Genomic DNA, 22,439 nt, shown 5'->3' with positions numbered 1-22,439 from the left:
GTGCTCTATCCACTGTGCCACCAACTGCCCTGCTATATACAAGTATAGTATGAAATTCTCGATGTCATACAGTGATGAGATTGCTTGGATATTTGCCAGATGTCTACTTCATTTCATGTGTTATGTAGCTGGTGTTCAGTTTTTTTTAAGTCATGCGTGACTCTTCGTGAGCCTATTTGAGGGTTTCTTGGCAAAGGTACTGGACTGGTTTGCCATTTTCTTCTCCAGCTCATTTTATAGGTGAGGAAACTGAGGCAAACAGGATTAAGTGACTTGCCCAGAGTCTCACAGCCACTAAGAGTCTGAGGCTGGACTTGAACTCAGGAAGATGAATCTCCCTGATTCCAGGCCTGACACTCTATCCACTGTGCCACCTGACTGCCTGAATATATGGTAGCAATTCTGAGGTAGAACTTAAACCCGGGTCTCTTTATCCACTCGGCCATGAGCCTCTTTATCAAGTTCAGATAGCAAAACCTGGGGTCATAACTTACACCTCTGTCACTAGTAATCAAAATTAGAGTAGCTTTGTTGCCTTGCCAGGTTTGTGATCCATTTTTTTTCCTGTACCGTAGATCTGGCCAGCCGAAAGGGGTCTGTGTTTGCATTTCATTCAGCCACTTTGCCTAGAGGAGTGGCAAGCAAAAGGTTAATATGTCTACCCACCATGGGCTAGCAATTAGGCGATGCCCAGGTCTGCACTGCTCTTTGGGACAGCAGCACTCAGAGAGCGTCTTGGCACTTTGTGGGCAGGAAGGGGTTAATGAGCCCTGCTGATTCCTCCTGTGTCCTGTTACTGCTGAGGCAGACCTGCCCAGCCAGCTGAGCAACTTTCTCACCGGGTATAGGAGGCAGAGCTGCTCCCCAGTTTCAGATGTCTTGGGACCCCCGCTCCCTTTCTGGTATGGAGGGGTCTGCCTCTTCTGGGCAGCGTGGGTTGCCAGAGGGCAGTATTGGATGGATGTGAAGACACTGGGACTGTCCTGTTCCCAGTCTGCTGGGACTGGCAGGTCACTGCAGATCCTGGTCTCTGGCTCCTGGGCTGAGCTAAGCCTCCCAACACTGCCGCTGGCTGCCACCACCCCTGCTGCTGCTTATGTAGAGGGAGGCTGCACCAAAGGTCAAAGGTAAGCACTGCTGTCTCCTTTTGGAGGGGCAGGGGGGAGGGAGAGGTCTAGGAGAGATGCCCCTAAGCCCAGAACTGAGCCCCCGGTGCTAACCCTCCCACAAATGGGGAAGGGGAAGGCAGGATAGAAACAGATTTCAAACTGTCGCTAGTCCTTACTAACCTGGCAGGGATGAGGCTTGGGGCCCAGGGCCAAAGTCACAAGATGGAGTGACTGAGGCGGGCTATGGGGGATCCCATCACCAGAAACTCCAGCGCTGTGGGTACTGCTCAGACGCTTCTTCAAGTGGCTAGGTTCACCTGCTCACCCAGCCCCTAATAATGTGTTTCTAAGACACTCAAGCAGCAGAGTCTCCCCATCCCTCCTCCTGTGGTGCAGAAAGCTGATCAGAGCTATGACCTCTCTTGCCCCCCCACCCCACCCCATCACATTGTTTTCACTGCCCCGCCATTAGCTGTGCCTGGTACTCAGTAGGTGCTTAATTAATATTGATTGATTCATAGTCGAACTAGGAAATGACTCATAGGGATCTGGGAAGCAAAAAGGCCTAATCCTGAATGTGTGGCCAGACGGGCCTGGGCCACATACTTCAGAAGGCTCAAGGTCAATGTGGGATGATCGGGTGGGTTTTTTTTTTTTTTGCTTTTTCTTGTTTTCATCCTTATCTCCCCTGCCCCTCCTCTCAGGCTCTGCCTGGTTACGGGAGATCTTGGTAGAATCCCTGCTCTCTTGGGGAAGTGAGGAATAATTACCTACCTCCCCCCCCCCAAAAGCATCTCTCATTTTTCCTTCCAGTTCTTGGACAGCATGGGGAGAAATCCAGTATGCCTGGTCTCTGACCTCCCGCTCTCCATCCATCTCTCCCTTTACCCACCATCCCTCCTCTCCTCTGGACACTTCTCCACCCCATCACATCCCTGGCCCTCTCCCATTCTGCTCTTGGCTCGTGCCTGCCCCATTCTCACCCTGTACCCTGTGCTCCTTCTCCCACTCTCGTGCCCTCCTCCACCCCATCTGTGCCAAGAAGCCTGGGTGCTGGGTTGTGTCCTCTCCACCTGACAAGCTCTGGCTCAAGGTCACTGCAGTAATTCCATACAAGACTGGCTGGGGCTGCTGCTGCCGCCTTATCAGCTGCCTGGTTTCTATTTCACTCCCCTTTATTCCTGGGCATATTGTGTTCGATAAAACTCTTTGCTTTTAACACTACTGGCAGCACTCCCAGGCTTCTCCCTCCTTCTCTCCCTCCTCCCTCCCTTCATTTCTCTGTCTCATTTTTTTCTCACTGCTGCACTGGCATCCTCCCTTCCCCTATAATACTGGCCCCTTTAAACTTCTCAGAAGTTGAGGAATATGAGGAAAGGACCCAGGTACACTTCCACCTAAGTTCCCTTCCTCTCCCCCAGTAGAGACTGATGGAGACAGTATCTCTTTCATATACACACTGCCCCCATCTTTTGGGGAGGGCTCCTCCTTTGGAGGGAACCTGGGAAAGATCCAGCTGGACTCCCAGGCCAGCTTTCTCCTCCCCAGGTTGGGCAGGCATCATATTGGCATTTCCTGAGCTAAGCTGGGAGAAAGAAAAGTTCCCTAAGTCCAGTCTGGGCTTGCTCCCTCCCCAAGTATGGCACAGCGCCTGGGGCAAGAGGGTGAGGGTGGCCCTGCCACAGGCTGGGCTCCTTTGTGGAGCTATGATGCCCAACTGGCTTGACTGGTTTTCATCGATGGCCCTCAGCAGTTGCGTGCATTTTGGGGGCGGGTTTTGGTATAAATTTTTTTCCCATATTTATTCCACCATCCCATCCGCCCAGCTGGGAGGTGAGGACAGGCTGCTTCTGAGTCACCCACAGTTGGGGGAGGGAGGGAATAGGACAAGTTGTAGCAGCTGAGCTTCCCCTCAGAAGCCACCCCCCTTACTTCCCTCCCCAAGGACCCAGCTTCTGCTCCAACAGTCCAGTGTCTATCAACCCCCGTCAGTGGATGGCTGGGGTCAGGAAGAGGTGGATGTGAACTCAGTGGGATTCTCTTGGAACCTCAAGGTCAGGTCTGGGCATCCGAGGGAGCTGTGCAGGAGGCTGGAGAGAGGGAGAAGGCAAGAGTGGAGGTGGTGGGAGTCAGAGATGGGGGAGCAGGCACAGAGTGGGGTCAGTGCTGGGGAAAACCCAGGCAGACCCTGGAGTTGCCTGCTTTCTGGACCAGTAGGAAGGCTGCTGGGGGACCAGCCATGACTATAATCAGGAATGTTTTCATGATGGTGTGGTTGAGATAGGAGACTGAGCTCGACTTATTGGAGCTTGAGGAGATCCTGTAGGAAGAGTCCCTATTAACCCATCAAGGCCCCAGGATAATCTTTGGGGTGGTCTCTATTTCTGCTTTGGGAGCCATAGTGGAGGGCATCCCAGCCTGAGTGAATGAGTTTATGTGTGAGCATGTATGTGTGTGTATGTATGTGTGTGTATGTATGTGTGTATATGTATGTGTGTGTGTGTGTGTGTGTGTGTGTGTAAGTGTACACACGGAGTGTTGGAGGAGGGGGGAGGAGAAGGATATTATCCACATTCTATAATGGAAGGGACTGGATTTGAAGTCCAAGGACCTGGGTTTGAATTCCAACTCTCTGTATTACTTTGGCAAACTATCCTTCCTTCTGTGGGCCTCAGTTTCTTTATCTGTTAAATCAAGGAGTGGGATGGTTGGACTAGATGACCTCTAAAGTCCTTTCCAGCTCTGAATCCTATGAGAATGGTTTCCTCTCAGTTTTAATGCCAAGAGGACCACATCAGGATGTTGCTGGGACTGGGGTTCTATGTTCTCTCCATTGGGTCCAGGCTGCCCTCTCTAGGTCTAGTACTTTGGGAATGCATAAAATAAAATAGATGGGGTTACAGACATTAGTGAAAATGAAGATGTGATTTTTTTTTCCCAACCAAATGCATAGACTCTAGTTTAAGAACCCTCAGACTAGAGGATCATGTATATGAAAGATTATTCATTAACAGATATCTGGGTTTAGTTAGAAAACTTGTTTGGCACTTACCTGTATGACCTTGGGCAAGTCATTTTGCTTCTCAGGACAGCCATGTCCATCTGTAAAATGAGAGGCTAGACCAGATGACCACTAAGGTCACTTCTGGCCCTATCATGATCCTCTTATTTTCTAGCGTGGGAGCTAGTGAGGTGCAGAAGGTACAATGACCTGGAAGTTAAGGGACCTCAGTATCAGCTCCAGCTCTGCCGCTGATAACCAGGTGACCTTGGCCAAGCTCCTCCCCTTTTCTGGGCCTCAGTTTCTTCATCTTTAAAATGGGCTGGTTGGACTAGGTCCCTTCTGACCCTAATGATCTATGATTAGGAAGAGTTTGCTTTGTGCCCAGCCCTGTACAAAGACCTAAAAGGAAAACAACCAAGGACACCATCCCCGCTTTCAAGGAGATGACAGTTTCATGGGGCTAGGGGGTGGGATAGGGAGTTGGGGTACAGCTAGACCAACATAATGAAGCAACCGGAGAATAATTACACGCTGACCTATCTGGGTGCCCAAGATAAGGACTGAAGGGGTTCAGAGAAGGGAGAGGTCGGTGGGAGCTGAGGTAGTCGGGGAGGCTTGGTGGAATGAGATTTGAGCTGGTTCTGGAAGGACGGGTGGGATTTAGAAAAGGGAGGGGAAGGAGGGAGAGACTTGGAGGTGGGGATGGGGGTGGGAGGGCTCTGGAATGACTGTTTCCAAGTTAAGTACTCCCTTTGTGCTGAGAAAAAAATCAATAACCAACCATTACATTTAGCTAGCTCTGATGTGGTTGAAACCAGAAACCCTGGGTTCAAGTTACTGGGCAGCTAGATGGTGCAGTAGGTACAGCAGCAGCTCTGGGGTCAGGAGGATCTGAATTCAAATTTGGCCTCAGACATTTACTAGCTGTGTGACCCTGAGCAAGTCATTTAACCCCTATTCCCCTCCACCCTGCCCCCCCCCCACACAAATAAAAGTAGTTGTAGATGAAAGCTCACCAGGGGCCTGGGATGTTGTCCCTTAAAGTCCCAAACATTAAGTTTCCTACTTTTTTCAGATCCATGAAGAGCCCTCCGCAGCAACGGCCCCTTTCCTACTGAGACCAACATTCTCCGTCCACGAATTTCTTGGGGTCAGAGCCTGTGAACATTAAGCTCCTGCCCTCCGTGCTTCCTTTCTGGCTGGGGGAGGGGACAGCTATCCCCAGTGCCCCCAGCCATGACGACCTCAGCTCTGAGACGGCAGGTAAAGAATATCGTGCATAATTATTCAGAAGCAGAAATTAAAGTACGTGAAGCAACCAGCAATGATCCCTGGGGCCCGCCAAGCTCCCTCATGTCAGAGATCGCCGACCTGACTTTCAACACCGTGGCCTTCGCCGAGGTCATGGGCATGATCTGGAGGCGGCTCAACGATAGTGGGAAGAACTGGCGCCATGTCTACAAGGCTCTGACCCTGTTGGACTATTTGCTGAAGACTGGCTCTGATAAAGTGGCCCACCAGTGTCGAGAGAACCTCTACACCATTCAGACCCTCAAGGACTTCCAGTACGTGGATCGAGATGGCAAGGATCAGGGCATCAACGTTCGGGAGAAGGTCAAGCAGGTGATGGGGCTGCTGAAGGACGAGGAGCGATTGAAGCAGGAACGGACTCACGCACTCAAGACAAAGGAGCGCATGGCCCTAGAGGGCTCTGGCATTGGCAGTGGGCAGCTAAGCTATGGTCGACGGTCCTCCCACTATGGGGACGAGTTCAGCCGGACCAGAGGATCTCCTTCATCCTACAACTGTGAGTGAGGGGTCAGGCTGGGCAAGGAGATGGGGTGGGGAGGGGGGAACCTTGGAATGAGGGCTTTGTCCAGATCAAGGCCTCTACTCTGGGGGAAAAAATTAACAGCAGCTATATGTACCATTAGTTGATGTCCCAGGGGATGGATACGGTAGCAATAGTCCACACCTGGCTTATGCCCTGCTTCCTACAGGCCAACACAAGAACAGGCTGTCGCTTAACTAATTAATTAACCAGGAAGGGACTATATTATAATGTAATCTTGCCATCAGGTAGCACTCTGCTCAAACCATGGGCCCAGAGAGAGAGGGGGCAGTTGGTTTTTCCAGTTTGTATGAGAGATCTCTTCCTCCACTTCTTGGCTGGACAGGTTTATTCACTCTTGGTAGCTGTTTTTCAAAATTAAGTCTAGGGGAAAAAATGAAATATCATTCTGAATTATGAGAATTATGGAATCTCTATCCCTTGTCTTTGAGATTTCCTTCAATAGGCCTAAACCTGTATATGTATATTACCCAAGCAGTAAACACTGTGCTCACATGGTTTATTTAATATAGTCAAGTAGCCAGGCATGATGGTACATATCTGGAGGCAGAGGCTAATGGATTGCTTGGGCTTGGGAGTTCTGAGCTGCAGTAGGGCTAAAATCAATGGTGTGTCTGCAATGTCTGGTCTACATATGGTAGACCCCTGGGGGCAAGCACTACCAGGCTGTCCAAGGAGGAGCAAAATGGCTCAGGTCAGAAACAGAGTAAGCCAGAACTCCTGTGATGATCAGCATTGGGATCAACCCATCAGTTGCTGCTGCCCTTCCAGCCTGGGCAAAGCAGGGAGGCCCAATTTTTAAAATAACAACAATAATAACAGGGAAATAATAAAGTAATTCACCAAACAACTACCAAGTGCCCCCACTCATAGAGCACTTCACCCATTCGTTTTCCCCTCTTACAAACATCCTCCTAGCCTGTAGATCCTAAGAAAAGGGAAAGGATTTCATGTTGAGATCCCACCAGGAGTGACTCTGCCCAACCATGGAGAACTGGGAAAGCACTGGGTAGGTCTGGGTCTCATCTCCTGGCCTAACACCAACATCTACAATTTCATGGTAGCTGCCAAGCCATTGTCTTCCCCTGGTCGCTGGTCTGCCTTGTCACATCTCTACCCATGGTCTCCATCCTGGAGCCTCAGCTGCCATGGCAACTTTCCAGGATCTGTCCCAACTCTGTTTCTGGCACTCCCAGCTTGAGAGGCAGCAGCTTAGTGACAACAGAAGGCAATAGTGAACAAGTCCTGGTGTCAGCCACCTGTCCCACCAGCAGCTCTTAATCTTTGTTTCTCTGTTCTCAGCTGCATGGAAGTAGCGGGAAGGGAGGAGGGAAGAAAAGGCTGACTAGAAGAATCTTTCAAGGGCAGAAAAAAGAAGTGGGAATATTGGGATGTGTGTACCTGCATACAACCGCCTCCATTCCCAGATGTCTCACTAATCTATTTCTCTTTTTTATGAGTTCTGAGCCTCCCTGTAGCCCTCCGGTGGGTTGGAATGCCATTGTAAAAACATTCATTACAAATAATAATAACATATAACAGGGAGAGACTTTGGAGTCAGCAAGACCTAGGTTCAAGTTTTACCTCTCACCTATATTAGCTATATAACCATAGACAACTCCTTAAGTTGCAGGTGAGTTGCTAATCTGAATCCTTGGAGGAAATAGCAATGAAATCACAGGTCTAGAGATAATTACACGTAGCTGTGGTGTGATAAAGGGAGCATAGTACATGGAGTTTAAAAAAAAAAGAAAAGATAAAAAGCTCAGGAGAGAGACTGGGGCTGGATATATAGCTTTGGGAATGATCCAGCTAAACCTGCGGGAGCTGATGAGGTCATCTAGTGAAAAAATAGAGAAGAGAGAAGGCCCAGGTCTGAACCTTAGGGTATATCCCCCTTAGGGGTCATGATGTAGATGAAGAGCCAGCAAAAGAAACGGAGAAGAAGTAGGTTTACAGGTAGGAGAACTAAGAGAGAGCAGGATCCCAGACCCAAGAGAGGTGAGTATCCAAGAAGAGAGAGAGGTTAACAGTGTCAGATACCTCAGAGAGGTTGAGAAGGATGAGGATTTAAAACAGGACATTAGATTTGGCAGTTAAGAGGCTATCAGTAACTTTGGAGAGAGAGCAGCTCCCCTTGGGTGATAAGTTTGGAAGCCAGATTGCAGAGGGTTTAGGAAAGAGTCAGGAGATGAAGTACAGATGACCAGTATGTATGCAGCTTTTTCTTTAAAAAGAATAGTATTTTATTTTTTCCAATTACATGTAAAGACATTTTTAACATTCTTTTTTTAAATAAAATTTTGAGTTCTACATTTTCTTCTTCCCTCCCTAACCTCCCTCCTCCCTAAGATGGTAAGCAATTTTATATAGATTATATATGTATGCAGCTTTTTCAAGGAGTTTGGCTAAGAAAGGGAGGAAGGATATAGGACAATACCTGGCAAACAGAGTAGGAACTAATGAAGGTTTTTCCATGTTTGTAGGCAGAAGGGAGGAAACAGTAGCTAGAGAGAGACTGGAGATCAGCAAAGAGGAATGATAGTTGGGGCAATATGCTGGAAAAGATGAGAGGGGATGGGATTGAGGGTACATATAAAAGGATACTTATTGCCTGTGTGACCCTGGGCAAATCACTTAACTCTGTTTGCCTCAGTTTCCTCAGCTGTAAAATGAGCTGGAGAAGGAAATGGTAAATCATTCCAGTATTTCTGCCAAGAAAATCCCAAATGAGGTCATGCAGAGTCAGATGTGACTGAAACAACTGAACAACAGTTCAGGATTGGTCATGATAAGGAAAAGGACTAACTCTGTCCCAGAAACTGAAGTAAGCAAGGATATACTAGGGGACGGTGTCAGGGGGTTGTGAGATGAAGAGGAGGGGAATAAGAAGGAACTTATTTCAAATAGTCTCAATTTACTTAGTAAAGTATAAGGTGAAGTCCTCAGCTGAGAGTGTAAGAAGATGGCGTGGTGTAGGGTGGGACAGTGAGAAGAAAAGGTTTGGAATGGCTGTTGTAGTGAGCAGGGCAGAGAACCAATTAGGGAGAAGTAAATAAGATGGTCTTACTCCAGTGAAGGCTTATTTGAGATTAGATAACATAAATTTATAGTGGATCTAGTTAGTATACAGTTTGACATTATCTCATTTGGTCCAGTCTCATGAAGGAGGAAGAACAGGGTATTACTTCCTCAACGCAAAGATGGAATTAAGATCAGGTTAAGCCGCTAGCTCATGGCCACATGGCCAGTGAGTGGTAGTGGCAGGATTAGATCCCAAGTCTTTTGACTGCTAGTCTGATACTTTTTCTACTATACTACCGTGTCTCCCCGAAAAAATGATTGCAATAATAACCACAAAAACAGTAATTTGTCTAGCATAAAGATATCCAAAAGAAGGCTATGGCTGAACATGTTAAGAGATTCATTGGCGTACTGAAATCAAAGCTTAAATGGGAAGAATATATTTGAAGCAATTAACAATTATTCAATATCAGTATTTTTTTTTTTGCAGGGGGGAAGGCAGGGCAATTGGAGTTAAGTGACTTGCCCAAGGTCACACAGCTAGTAAGTGTGTCAAGTGTCTGAGGCCGGATTTGAACTCAGGTACTCCTGACTCCAGGGCCGGTGCTCTACTCACTGCGCCACCTAATTGCCCCCAATATCAGTCTTAATGTACATTTTTGGAACTATAAAAATGGACCATGACAGATTTGAAAGGTATCCCAACAAAATCCCATACTATGTTAAGGAAACATGGGGTGCAACTCCCTAAGGTAGTTATTAAAAATAACACTTCTTCATAAGAAAAGGAGAAAGAGGATTGATAGATATCCTTAGAACACATGGGAAATTGGTCAGAAATCTTCAGAAATATTTTTGGAACAAGCAGAGGTAATGTCACTGAGTAGTAATAGAGGCTTACAACAACTATTCACCACTGAATTTGTCAAATGCAACCAAAAGTGGTTTCCCTCCAGAAGAAGCCTATGAAGCACCTAAGGTCCAAGAATGGAAATACAAAGGCCCCTTTATAAGCAACATCTCCATGAGTCTGCCAACTACTTTCTGACAAAGAATCAAAGAAGCATCAGAAAAGTGGCCAAGTGATAGGCATTGGTTTTTAGAAATGAACGGGTGGAGTGGTGTTAATTCAGTACAGCATAATTACCACTCCAGAAATTACAGAAAAGTTATACTTAAGAAACACAATCAGTATCACTCATGCAAGGAAATAGTACCTGCCAAGTGTAAAAAATATAGCACCTACCAAGTAGCAAGCCATGACCTGGTGACTAGAATAATGTTGGGAAAGCAGTGTAAGAGAAATAACCGAGTCAGGCAGGTTTATGGTTAGAAATGAAGGGGTTTACATGAGTGATTCAGGATCAGATCATCACCACAAAAATTTAAAGCAAGGTTACTCTTAAGGAGCCCAGATGTATTGAGCAATGCAGATTATATAATTCGTTGACAGAAATGGCAACTGAAGGTTGCAAAAATTTATTATCTGCTAGCTACCTAGAAAGGTACAGCCAGGAGGCTGGATTTATACACTAGAAGCTTACTTTTATTCTATTTATAAAGAGGGATTTGGTGCCCCTTCCCTCCTAGCAAGCTGATGTAATCACACATGAAAAGGTGTTAACCTCCAGTGATTCCTTTATAAAATATGAACACCTTTCTCTGAATGAAATGGAAGGGGCAACCCCATTGGCTAAAGGAAGATGGACACACCCCTAGGTGACCCTTAAAAGACAATCTGACACTTCAAGTGGAGGAAGAACTCAGCCCCTGAGAGGGAATTGCTGAGGGCAAGGGGAAGGGTCTTCCTCTCTCCCTCCCCCCTCTCAATCTTCTACTGCGGTTTCTAGATGCAAAACTACTAGCTCTGAGGGAATCACTCCATCCAGCAATCGGAGACCGTTCAAAAAGAAAAGGCTGAAATTTGTGCCTGGTAGGTAGCCCGCCTCACCATTGCAGTCCTGAGAAAGCAGAGTTTCTACCAGTACTAGGTGCATGCCCAAAAGAACACAGCAGTACCACAGCTGAGAGCTGTAGCTGACCCGAAAGCAGGAGAAGGTAGAGATGACAGCTGCCCAGGAGGAGCAAGCCCCGGATGGCCACCTGTGAGCAGCAAATCTAGCCCAATAGTGGTGCAACCTACCCAGAACAGAGGTGGGGCCCATCGTGGAGCAGCATAAGGGTAGAGCAAAAAGCAGGCAGTCTTGAAGCCCTGCACAAATTGCCTTGGTTTCTTGGCTATGCATATTCCCTACATGTGTGTCTTAACACCAGAGTGCTCTGGGCTCATCCTTCCAACAGATGCTGTGCATATTTGTGGGAAAGTGCTCCCGCTTTTGGAGGGGGAGAGGAAGTTTTATAGCTATTCTTACTATATCACTTGAGTAAATGCCATCACTTTAGGTTAATTTTGTCTTCATTTCTATAAACAGAGTTAATTTTGACTGTTAATGGAGAAGTCACACCAGTTGGGGCTCGTGAGTTCATTTTAGATAGGTGACTTCACAGAGATATACCCCTTGAACTCAAAGTGGCAGTGGCCCAGTGGGGACCAACCTCTGAGTGTAAATGTAAGTTTAGGGACATTATGCTTTTTTAACATGACAAATCTCCATTCTGTAAATTCAAACCTCCAAAAGAGAGAAGAATAAAATATGTTGAGAAATCAACCAATAAACTATACTGAACCTGGAGCATCTTAACAGAACAGTTGCCCCCAATTTCCAGGACCTAACATTGATCCATAAAAACTAGAATGATGCTTTTAATGGATGTCAGTATGTCATACTCATGCTCTCCAAACTACATGGAATAAAAAACTTTTAAAACATAGAGATCTAGATGAAGAAATTAAAACCATGTGGGACCAGGATGAAGCACAGATCATCTCTGCCATCCAATCTGTCACTGGAGTTGACCTGAAGGTGCTTTCCACAGAGGATGAACTTATAACTTATAAAACTCGGTCACTTTATCCATCTGCCCAATTGTCAGCAGAACACTGAACGTAAAAGAATAGCAGGATAACAACTTTTCTCAATCTTTTTTCTATTGAAACTTCTTCCCAGAAAGATGATAACAACAAAATCATAATAGAGGGCATCTATATAGTGCTTTCAATCCACTATTGCCTTCAATTCCCACAGCAACTGTCTGAGGTTGTTGTTCTGTTCACGTTTCTGTTAATTCTGTTGTTGTTCAGTCATTTTAGTCATAGCTGACTCTTTGTGAATTTGGGGTTTTCTTGGCAAAGATACTGGGGTAGTTTGCCATTTCCTTCTCCAGCTCATTTGACAGATGAGGAAACTGAGGCAAACAGGGGTAAGTGACTTGCTAGGGTCACACAGCTAGTAAGTGTCCAAGGCCAGATTTGAACTCAGGAAGATGAATGAATCTTCATGACTCTAAGTTCGGGGCTCTATCCACCACACCACCTAGCTTGCTGCCCCAAGGTAGGTACTACCAGTGTTATTACCTCTATTTTACAAATGAGGAGAGTCAGGCACAGACATTAAGTAACCTGTTGGTGATCACACAGCCAATAAGTGTGGTAGGTGGGATTGGAATCCAGGTCTCACTTGACCTCGTCTGACACTGTGTAGTCTCCCTTACCTACCCCAAACTCAGACCTCTGCCTGTTTCAAGATGGACCCTGAACATTTTGAATATAACAAGGATTTGGGGAGCCTAAAAACTTTATTCCCTATTCCAGCCTCATCCTCATCTCCTCGATTCACCTCTGACCTGGAGCAAGCTAGACCCCAAACAACAGGAGAGGAGGAACTACAGCTGCAGCTGGCACTGGCCATGAGTCGGGAGGAGGCAGAGAAGGTAATGTTATCATGGGCTCAATAGGATTTGATATGTATGTGTAAAGGGGGTATAGACAGGAGCTAGGGACCATGAAGCTGAGGCTCTGCCCTGGAAAGGTAAGGCCAACCCCTCTCTGGCAGATTGTAAAGCCAGTCATGGTAGCACACCTGAGGACTGCTGCTGTGAATAACTTTAAGGGTCTAATCACATAGTATAATGAACTCTCTGTTTATTCAGAACTAAACATTGTTCAAGGAACTAAAGCATAAGATTCACAACAATGTAACATAATAACTTAGTAATAAGGTGGCCACATAGTCTTAAATAAAACATATCATTCAGTATGTCTTACAGCATTTCTCAGAATGCCCACACAACATATATCATCACATCCCGTAGCATTCCCCAAAATACTTGTTTACACAAGCAGGGGATCCCAGGTCACGGTCTTCCCTAGAATAATATGTCATCCTTAAGGAGTGGCAGAAAATACAAACACCATCCACCCCTAGATTGCAGTAAGTTACAATCTCCTCAGTCAATACAGAGTGTCCAAGTCCTCTTTTATCTTGACTGGAGGCTGATTTCCAAACCCCATGGTTCCTTTTCCATGGGCCAACCACTCCCAGCTCTTGCCTGGATTCACACAGATGCAGCTCTCTGCTACTACTCCTTGTCTCAGCTCACAGGGACTGCTCCACTTCAAGGTCTTCCTGCTCCTGCCTGATAGCAGGCTCCAGGGGCTCCTGTCTGAAGTTTCTGTTTCTGGGAAAGCAAAGATTAACAACAATATTTATACACATTCCCAGCACCATAATTAATGTAGACCCAACAGACAGGACTTCTGTTCGAGAAATTAACACACACCAACCTGCATCACAAACATTCTTTCTGTTAGGCCTCCCCACAAGCAAGTTCCCCTAGCTGCTCACCCACGCTTCTCTTTCTCAGCTTTGCTTCTCTCTTCACCTTCACTCTCCCTCCAAGCAATGCAATATATACTGTTGCCAATCAAAGACTCTTGATTCAATCAAAGGCAAGACTCAGTCAAGGGCACTTGATTGCCTTAGGGCTGAGAAACTTGGAGGTCAGCACTTAATTAAATTCACCTTACATTAAGCACTTAATGTATTACAGAAACTTAACTCCAAAAGAAAAAAACAGCAAAAAAAATATCCCACTTTGCTTGCCTTTACACAGATGCAGTGAGAAAGCACCTGCTTTACAGGAGGGGGTCCTGCTTAGAGTCCTGAGGCCACTGGGTACCATGTTGTTATAGCCAGAGGGTGACTGTCGCAGATGGAACCAGGCTAGGTCCATGTGTTTTCTAGATTGAAGTAACCCCAACCTCATACACCCAACCCCAAGTGTGCCCAGTGAATATCCATCTGCCTGATTCCTTCTGCTGTTGGAGTCTTTGGCTTATAGACTTTTCCTGAAGGAAAAGGGCTAGCACCACCTTGAAGGGATAAAGGGCTGAAGGACCATGGTCCTCCCCAGCTTCTATCTGAACCACCCAAGGGCAGGGCCCTAGCAACCTCATACTTGTTTGTCTCTGCAAGCATCTTTCACCATGACCCTAAAGGACTCATGGGGAGGGCAAACCTGTAGAGACAGAGGGATAGGCACATGGGGTGCCTCCCTGGGCTGTAGGCTCCTCCCTCTCTGGGCACGAATATAGTGGGGCAAATTGCCTTAGGGCACATCTCCTCCCTAAGAAGACCACAAGGGGAGACAACTCCAGCATCTTTTGTGCGACTCTTCCTCCCCAAGGCTTCACATTCTCTTTGCAGACCCTACCTGATAAAGCTGAGCACACTCAGGTACAGTGTGGAATGGTCTTTTTCCTCGGCTGGGCTACCACGTCCACCCAGCAATGGTTCAGATGTACTCCATAGAAAGTGGAAAATTTAAGGGATGGGAAGAGAGCATTTTGACACATAAACCTTGCAAATGTATGCAAAATAATGTGCAAAGACACTTTTTTTTCCCTTTCTGTTAGCCTGGGGCTTGGGCAGTTGACATCACAGGACTGTAGCCCAGCTTCCCCTTTGTTCTCTTCCCTTTCCCAGTTTTCCTTTGCCCTAATATTACCTGTCTCAAATCCCCTCTGCCCCTCAAGACTATTTCTCTTCTACAGTCCCTGTGCCCCCTTCACTGCCCATCTTTTTCCTCTCGCCTCTCCAGGTTCCCTGGACACCATATTTCCTACTGTTTTGGCCATTTTTCCTCTTGTCCCATATCTCACCCTGCCCCATTACTTTCCCACCATCCCCCATCTTCCTCCTGCCCCATGTCCTAGCTTCCCTCCTACCCCATCTCACTCTGCCTTGTCTCTTTTGGCTCTCCACTCCCCAGCCTCATCTGTCGCCTACCACTATCCTGCTTTCTCCTCCCAGATCTCCTACCCCAGGGGTGGGGAACCTGCAGCCTCGAGGCCACATGCATCCTTCTGGTCCTTGGATGCAGCCTTCAGCCTTTTGACTGAGTCCAAGTTTCACAGAATAAATCCTTTTATTAAGGGGATTTGTTCTGTGAAGTTTGGATTCAGTCAAAGGACTGCACTTGAGGACCTAGAGGGCCATGTGGCCTTGAGGCTGCAGGTTCCCCAGCACTGTCCTACTCTCTATCCTTCCTCTCTCTCTGTCCATCCCCTCTATCCCCCTTACCCAAGACTGAAAGCTGAAAGGGTGGGGGAAGGTGAGCTGAGCCAAGGAGGGGAGCCCCATTTCACTCTCTCTTCCTTCATCCCCAGCAGCCGGTCCCTCCAGCCTCCCACAGGGACGAGGATCTGCAGCTGCAGCTGGCACTGCGCCTGAGCCAGCAGGAGCATGAGAAGGTAGCAGAGCCCCCAGATCCTGCTCTGGGACTGGTGCTGGTGCTGGTGCTTCTGGGCACTAACAGGGCTCCTCTCTGCAGCTCCTCTCGGTTTCACTTGGCGTCTCTCCAGCTCCTTCTCGCTCCCTCCTGGCTCCTTAACCACTTTGTCACCTAGCCTGGATTTTCCCCTGCTATCCTCCCTGCCCTCATCTCCCCACCCCCACCCCTGCTTTCTCTTCATGTCTGCAGGCTCCCGGTGGATTCTCTGGGGAGCTGAGCATTCTCCTTAGCCTAACATTGGATGCCCTGGGTTCTAGGGCCCTGGGTCCCAGGGTCCCCATGGCTCCCAAACTTAGCTGGTTGCTCCCCCTGCTCCACCACCAATCTGTCCCAACTGCAGGAGGTGAGGTCCTGGAGGGGAGATGACTCCCCCTTACCCAAAGGCGCTGGGGGCCATGGTCGCCGGGACCAGGACCCTGAAAGAGAGGAGGAAAAGGAAGGAGAGAAACTGAAAACCAGCCAGGTTTGTGAAGGGGTGGAGGTCTATGGAGGGGAGGAAGCATGCTGGGAGGGGGGAATAAGGAATACAGCAGTCATGAGGGACATGCAGAAGGGACCAGGGACCGAAGGATCAGGGTTAGAGGTAGTACCATCCTTCGGGTATGACAGAGCTGACTGCCCCAGGCTCCATCTGGGCTCTGGGGGTGCTACATCAGCTATGGTCTAATGGAGAGCACTCTCAGCTGACTGGGCCCTAGTCCAGGTTCTGCTCATTGTGTAACCTTAGACACTGACCCGCTCTGGACCTCTTAATGTCCTCCATAGTAAAATGAGAAGGTTGGACCAGATGACCACTGAGCCCCATTCTAGCCCTGGCGTTTATGACCCTCGAGGTCTGTGATACTGTTGGATTGGGTTGGTGACAATCAAGAGGAGAGTAGATAGAAAAAAGAAATATCAGTCAGCTAGAGGGTTTGGGGGAGGGTGGCATTTCTATACATCTAAGTTAAGGCAACATCAGGGTTTCTGCCTACCTCGAAACAACGACCCTTCCCCAAGTCTTCCTCTGGCTGAACTAGAACTTTTTGTGAATCTTCTCCCCTCGAGGCCAGCTTTGATGCTTATTTAAACCAGATTCTTCCCGTATATGAAAATGTTAAAATAAGGGGGTTCATGTTATGACTTTCTCAGAAGCCCTAAACCTGCCTAGAGATGTCCTGGGTAAGCATTTATTTGGTGTCTATTGTGTGCTATGCCCTTGGGATACAAAACAAAAAAGGAAACAGTCCCTGCCCTCAAGGGGCTTACATTATATAAGGGTAACAACACACATAAATATTATGTGTATATATGTGCGTGTGTGTAGTTGTGAAAAAATATTAAAAAAATGTAGGGGCAGCTAGGTGATGCAGCGGATAGAGCACCAGCCCTGGTGTCAGAGGGACCTGAGTTCAAATCTGGCCTTGGACACTTACTAGCTATGTGACCCTGGACAAGTCACTTAACCCCAACATGCCTATACACATGTAGTATGTCTATGTGTATGTATATATGCATGTATGTATATACACATGTATATATGTATGTATATATACACATTGTGTATACAATATATGTGTGTATATGTACATATGTAAATATGCATGTGTGTATGTATATGTATACATTAAATATGTAATATATATAAATGCATTGTAATGGAGGGGGAAGCACTGGCAGGTGGGAGGTGAGGGGGGAGGAGGAAAGGCTTCATGAAGATTTTGAAGCAAATAAGATTCTAGAGTTGGAGGCAGTGCTTTCCAAGCATAGGGGATGGACAGAGACCTTGTGTAAAGACATGGAGATTGGAGATGTATAACCATATGTATGGCCCAACAAAAAGGCCGGTGGATGGTGGAGAATGTGAAAGGGAGTGATGCATAATGTTGAGTGAGAGTCTGAGAGTCAAGACTGGCCATGTTATGGTGGAAAGAGCCCTGGATTTATTAGGCAAGTCATTCTCCCTCTACGGGCCTCAGTTTCCCTAATGAGGGGGTTTTAGACTAGGTGATTTCTTACGGCTCTAGGACCTATGACCTTAGGATCCTTCTGTTGACCATACAGCCTTCCCCTGCTGATGGACAGGACAGGAGAGGGCAGGACAGGACAGGAAAGGGTTGGGAGCTATTTGTCCACCAGAAGACTCAGTCGAGGTGTTTAATAAAATAGTGGAATTGAATGAGTAAGAGAAGTTGAGGTTCTGTGGCTCTGCCCCCAACTAGAGAGGAGAGCTCCCACCACCAGGGTGCTCAAACATGTCTCCGCTGTCCTTCTTTGTAGTCTTCCATCCTGGACCTTGCTGATATCTTTGGACCAGGACCAGCTCCACCTTCCACACACAGCTCTGCTGATCCATGGGATATCCCAGGTGGGGTGGTCAGATCCTAGGAGAGACACACATACCCCTACCCCCTGGGATCTAGAGATAATCCTCCCATAGCCAGTCTCTGGGTAGACTTCTCCCCATTTTCCTCTTTTAGCTTTCTTTCTCTATTTTCCTTTTCTTCTTTCCTCCCCCTCCTAGGGACCTTCCCTGGTAGGAATCTAAGTGATCAGAAGGGAGACAGAAGACTCCAAATTTCCCACCTAGTGTCTCAGTTCCCCATCCATGATTGGTTACTATGTTCTCTGTGATAAGGAAGGTGACCAGGAGAGTAATGAGGGAGGGAGTAGGGACGAGATGTGGGATGGAGAGAAGTAACTGGCGGTGGGGATAGAAAATGATGGTGTGTCAGTGCTGTTCTCATTTTAGGTCTCAGGCCAACTGTGGAGCCTGCTGGCTCCTCTTGGGGACCCTCTGCAGACCCTTGGTCTCCAGCGCCCTCTGGGGATCCTCTGTCCCGTAGCCAGCCTTGGGACTTAACCTCTATGCTCTCATCTTCGGAGCCCTGGAGACGGACTCCTGGCCCACCCCTTTCCATGGATGCCTGGGTGAAGGATTCCCCCCACCACAAACCCTCCGGCACAGGGACAGACCCCTGGGGAGCTACCTTAGACACCCCCAGCACACCCAGTAAGTGAAAGAAAGCCTATTGTCCTCCTAAACCATCCAGTCTGAAGGTGGGAGGTGGGATGAGGTAGAGAGGGATTGTGACTCCTGGCTCCATCCCTTATCCCAGAGACTTGGCTCTTGAGGTTTAAATCTCTCTGCCCTCAATGAGTAAGGGGTGTCTAGGGTGAGGGATGGGAAGAGGGGGTATAAATTGAGTCCTCTCCAGGACACCCCCAGAAAGGAGAATACCTCATTCATTTCTTGGGAGGGTGCAGACCCATTTGTCCTCTTCCTCCCTATCTGTCCGTCTGCCCCTCCCCCACAACAGCAGCTCTAGGTGGTTCAGCCTTTGACTTATTTGCCAAACTTCCAGAAACAACAGAGACCAGAGAGGGGTCTGAGAGTGCCCAGGCCCTCCCCACCGTGCGATCTGGCAGCCCTGGTAAGCTAAAGGAGAGCAGCTGGGTGTGTGGTGGTGGTGGTGGTGGTGGTAATGAGAAGGAAATGAAGGAGTGGGATGGGAAGGGGGGGCCTTGGGAGGGGAGGGTGAGGCACAGCTGATAGCAGTGGAGTCCTGATGGCTGTGGCCAGACGACTTGGGGTGGGGGGCCCTCCCCTTGCCCAGAGCTCTGTTTGCTAGCAAACAGAACCCTGGACCTGGCAATCTCTGAGCCCCACCCTGACCTCCCATCTCAGATGCCCTATTTTTGGACACTCCCATCCCTCCCTTTATGGGACGCATTGTGCTGTAGTGAAAAAGGGTTCAAGATTTAGAGTCAGAGGACCTGGGTTTAAATCAGCACTCTGGCACCAAGCCTCAGCTTCCTCACCTATAAAATGGGGATATTAATAGCACCTACCTCACAGGGCTGTTATGAAAATCAAATGGGATAATACATGTAAAGTGCTTTGCAGACCTTAAAGTGTTACATAAATGCTAGTTTTGATGCTGATGGGGCAGCCAGATGGTGAATTGGACAGAGTATATGGTTTATATGTTATGTTATGTTATGTTATGTTATGTTATGTTATGTTATGTTATGTTATGTTATGTTAGTATGTTTGTATGCATGTATACACGTGTGTGCAAAATATTAAAAATGTGGGGGTAGCTAGGTGGTGCAGTGGATAGAACACCAGCCTGGAATCAGGAGGACTTGAGTTCAAATCTGGCCTCAGACACTTACTGTGTGACCCTAGGCAAGTCATTTACCTCTGTTTACCTTAGTTTCCTCATCTGTAAAATTAGCTGGAGAAGGAAATGGCAAACCACTGCAGTATCTTTACCAAGAAAACCTCAAATGGGGTCATGAAGAGTCAGACATGACTGAAACAAGTGAACAACAACTATGATGATGATGATGAGACGAGTCACTTAAGCTCTCTTAGCCCCAGTTTCTTCATCTATAGACTAAAAGGATTGAACTAGATGGTGTGAGGCCTCAACCAGCCCTAAATCCATGACACTGTGGTTCTGCCCTCTCTTTCCCCCAGTATCTGAGCTCCCCCTACTTTTTTTTCAGACCTAGACCTCTTTGGAGACCCTCTCCCTAGCTCCAAGCAGAATGGCACGAAGGAGCCAGATGCATTTGACCTGGGAGGACTTAGTGGGGCATTGACTCAGGCAGGCAAAGATGGTCGAGCCTGCCAGACCCCTGAGTCCTTCCTGGGACCCTCGGCCTCCTCCTTGGTCAACCTGGATTCACTAGTGGTAGCTCCACAACCTACGAAGACAAGAAACCCGTTCCTTTCAGGTAGAGTACAGAGATGATACTTTCTCCTCCCCTCCCCCACAACTTCCCATTCCAGTCATTTGTCACCCTCTTCCCCCAGATTCATACTTTGAGATGTTGACATTTGGGACAGCGGATGGGAGAGGTGAGGGTAAGGCAGGGGAGCCCCCCTAGCATTTGGTCGGTGGGTGGAGGAGGGGCCTCCCAGAATGGCCAATATTGTGGAGTTAGGGAGTAGTTTATCTTAGGTGTGGCTGTCAAGAAGTGGGAAAGCATTCAGCATCCTCTCACTTTCAACACCCTGAGGAAATACTCCAGTCACCTTACCCTAGTTTCATCTCAGCTTTTCCCTTACCCCCTTGGCAAATCAAAGTCCATTTCCAATCTACTCATGGTCTCTGCCCATCTTTCTGTCTCTCTCTCTCTGTCTCTCTGTCTCTCTCTCTCTTTCTCTCTCTGTCACACACACACACACACACACACACCATTAAATCCAAGTCTTAGTCTACAATTTCCCTACCTCAAACCTCAACTGCTAGGCCTCTCAGCTTCCTGATCTGTTTTCTCTTCTCCAACAGGTCTCAGTGCCCCATCCCCTACCAACCCATTCAGTTTGGGTGAGCAGTGCAAGCCAACTCTCAACCAGATGCGGACAGGATCTCCGGGGCCCAATCTGGCCTCCTCAGTACCTATGGGTGCTCCCGTAGGCTCAATGACCTACAGCGCCTCTCTGCCCCTTCCACTCAGCAGCGTTCCAGCAGGAATGAGCCTTCCTGCCTCTGTCAGCGTCTTTCCTCAGGCTGGCACCTTCCCTCAGCTGCCCGGGACCTTGCCCCAGCCCCTGCTCCCCATGTCTGGTTCAGTGGGACCCCTGAACCCCTCTTCTCAGGCAGGCACCAACCCTTTCCTTTGAACTCTGCTCTCCTCTGCTCAGCTCTCACTTCTGGCACCTTTTTCCCTCCTTCCTGGAAATAGTTTCCATGTCTCTTCCCCTCGCTTCTCTGCCTCTGTGCCCGGGTCAGCCGCTGGCAGCTGACCAGAGCTTTTCCCACCCCCTGCTTAAGGGGCTGGGGCAGTGGACAGGGGCACCGCCCCCACTCCACTTAGGTCAGTATGAATGTTGCCTGGGTGCTCGGTTCCCTGTCCTGCCTCAGGAGTGGGAGAGGGTCTTGGAAGCTCAGGGAAAGGACATCACAGGAGCCAGCATCCCCCAGGTTTTGTTTGGGCTGGAGGAGTGGCCTTCCAGGCTCCAGCTATCCTTTGAAAGGGCTCATGTATGTATGCGTGGAGGGCTCCAACACCACAAGTACTGTAGTGCATAGCACAGAAGAAACCTGGTGACCAGAAGCCTTTTGGAGCCGAGGCAATGGTCCCAGAATAAATACCTGAACTAGCACGATAGAGCCGAGTTGTGCTTGTGGCCTTCTTGTGTTGGTGAGCAGGTCTACTGGGAATGTCTCTCCGTGAAAGAGGAGGAGGGGACGAGGCAGGAGCATTCCTTCCTTGGATCCCTCCCCAGCACCCATCTCCCCAAACCTCTAGAGGTAGGAAGGGGAGGGGAATGGGATCCCAAACTCAAGGTCAACTCTTGGGTTTGCATAAACTGGGCACATCTCTCAGAAAGCTCAGTCCACAGAGATGCTTCACCTGGGTTGGGTCTCTAGTTGCCCAGGGCCTGAACTTCACTCTCTAATTCATAAGGATTCTTAGAATTAAAAAAAATTCAGATATTAGGGGTAAACACCTTGGGAAATCGATAGGATGGAGGCAATGCAAGAAAAGTAGAAGGCATTCTTCCTCATTCCAAATAACTTGTAGAACTACTGGGTAGCTACATATGGACACCAGAAAACTTGAAGTGTTCCATGGGCTTATCATGTGAAGACTGTCCTCCTGAAAGCAGATGGAAACCTGTCCGTATCGCCTCCTCTTGGGTGACTGGTCCACATCCTGCCGTAAATCCTCCGTTTATCTACTCAGTATGCTGGCGGATTGCCTCTAACTCTTTTAATATATTTCATAGCTAACTATTCAGCTACATTATTCATTCAAC

At 48.0% G+C, this 22,439-nt stretch overlaps 1 protein-coding gene across 7 annotated transcripts; it reads left to right on the top strand.

Annotated features, from left to right (window-relative positions):
• Window positions 1–792: 792 nt before the first annotated feature.
• On the top strand, window positions 793–21,787 carry EPN3 (epsin 3). 7 transcript variants are annotated; one of them, XM_036756290.1, is made up of 10 exons: window positions 855–1,127; window positions 5,189–5,920; window positions 12,702–12,820; window positions 15,558–15,641; window positions 16,023–16,145; window positions 17,942–18,029; window positions 18,414–18,674; window positions 18,982–19,095; window positions 20,177–20,407; window positions 20,965–21,787. In XM_036756290.1, the coding sequence occupies exons 2-10, from the start codon at window positions 5,350–5,352 to the stop codon at window positions 21,297–21,299; spliced, it is 1,926 nt and encodes a 641-aa protein (XP_036612185.1). In that variant the 5' UTR covers window positions 855–1,127; window positions 5,189–5,349; the 3' UTR covers window positions 21,300–21,787. The 7 variants fall into 7 exon arrangements, with proteins under 7 accessions (XP_036612190.1, XP_036612185.1, XP_036612187.1 ...); XM_036756292.1 differs by lacking the exon at window positions 855–1,127 and adding an exon at window positions 3,079–3,163 and having other exon boundaries at window positions 15,561–15,641; XM_036756293.1 differs by lacking the exon at window positions 855–1,127 and adding an exon at window positions 3,079–3,163 and having other exon boundaries at window positions 19,027–19,095.
• Window positions 21,788–22,439: the final 652 nt, after the last annotated feature.

Source organism: Trichosurus vulpecula, chromosome 4 (genome assembly GCF_011100635.1).
Source record: "Trichosurus vulpecula isolate mTriVul1 chromosome 4, mTriVul1.pri, whole genome shotgun sequence".
Classification (NCBI taxonomy): domain Eukaryota; kingdom Metazoa; phylum Chordata; class Mammalia; order Diprotodontia; family Phalangeridae; genus Trichosurus; species Trichosurus vulpecula.
Note: the sequence above shows the minus strand (reverse complement) of the source record. Positions and strands in the feature narration are given on the sequence as shown.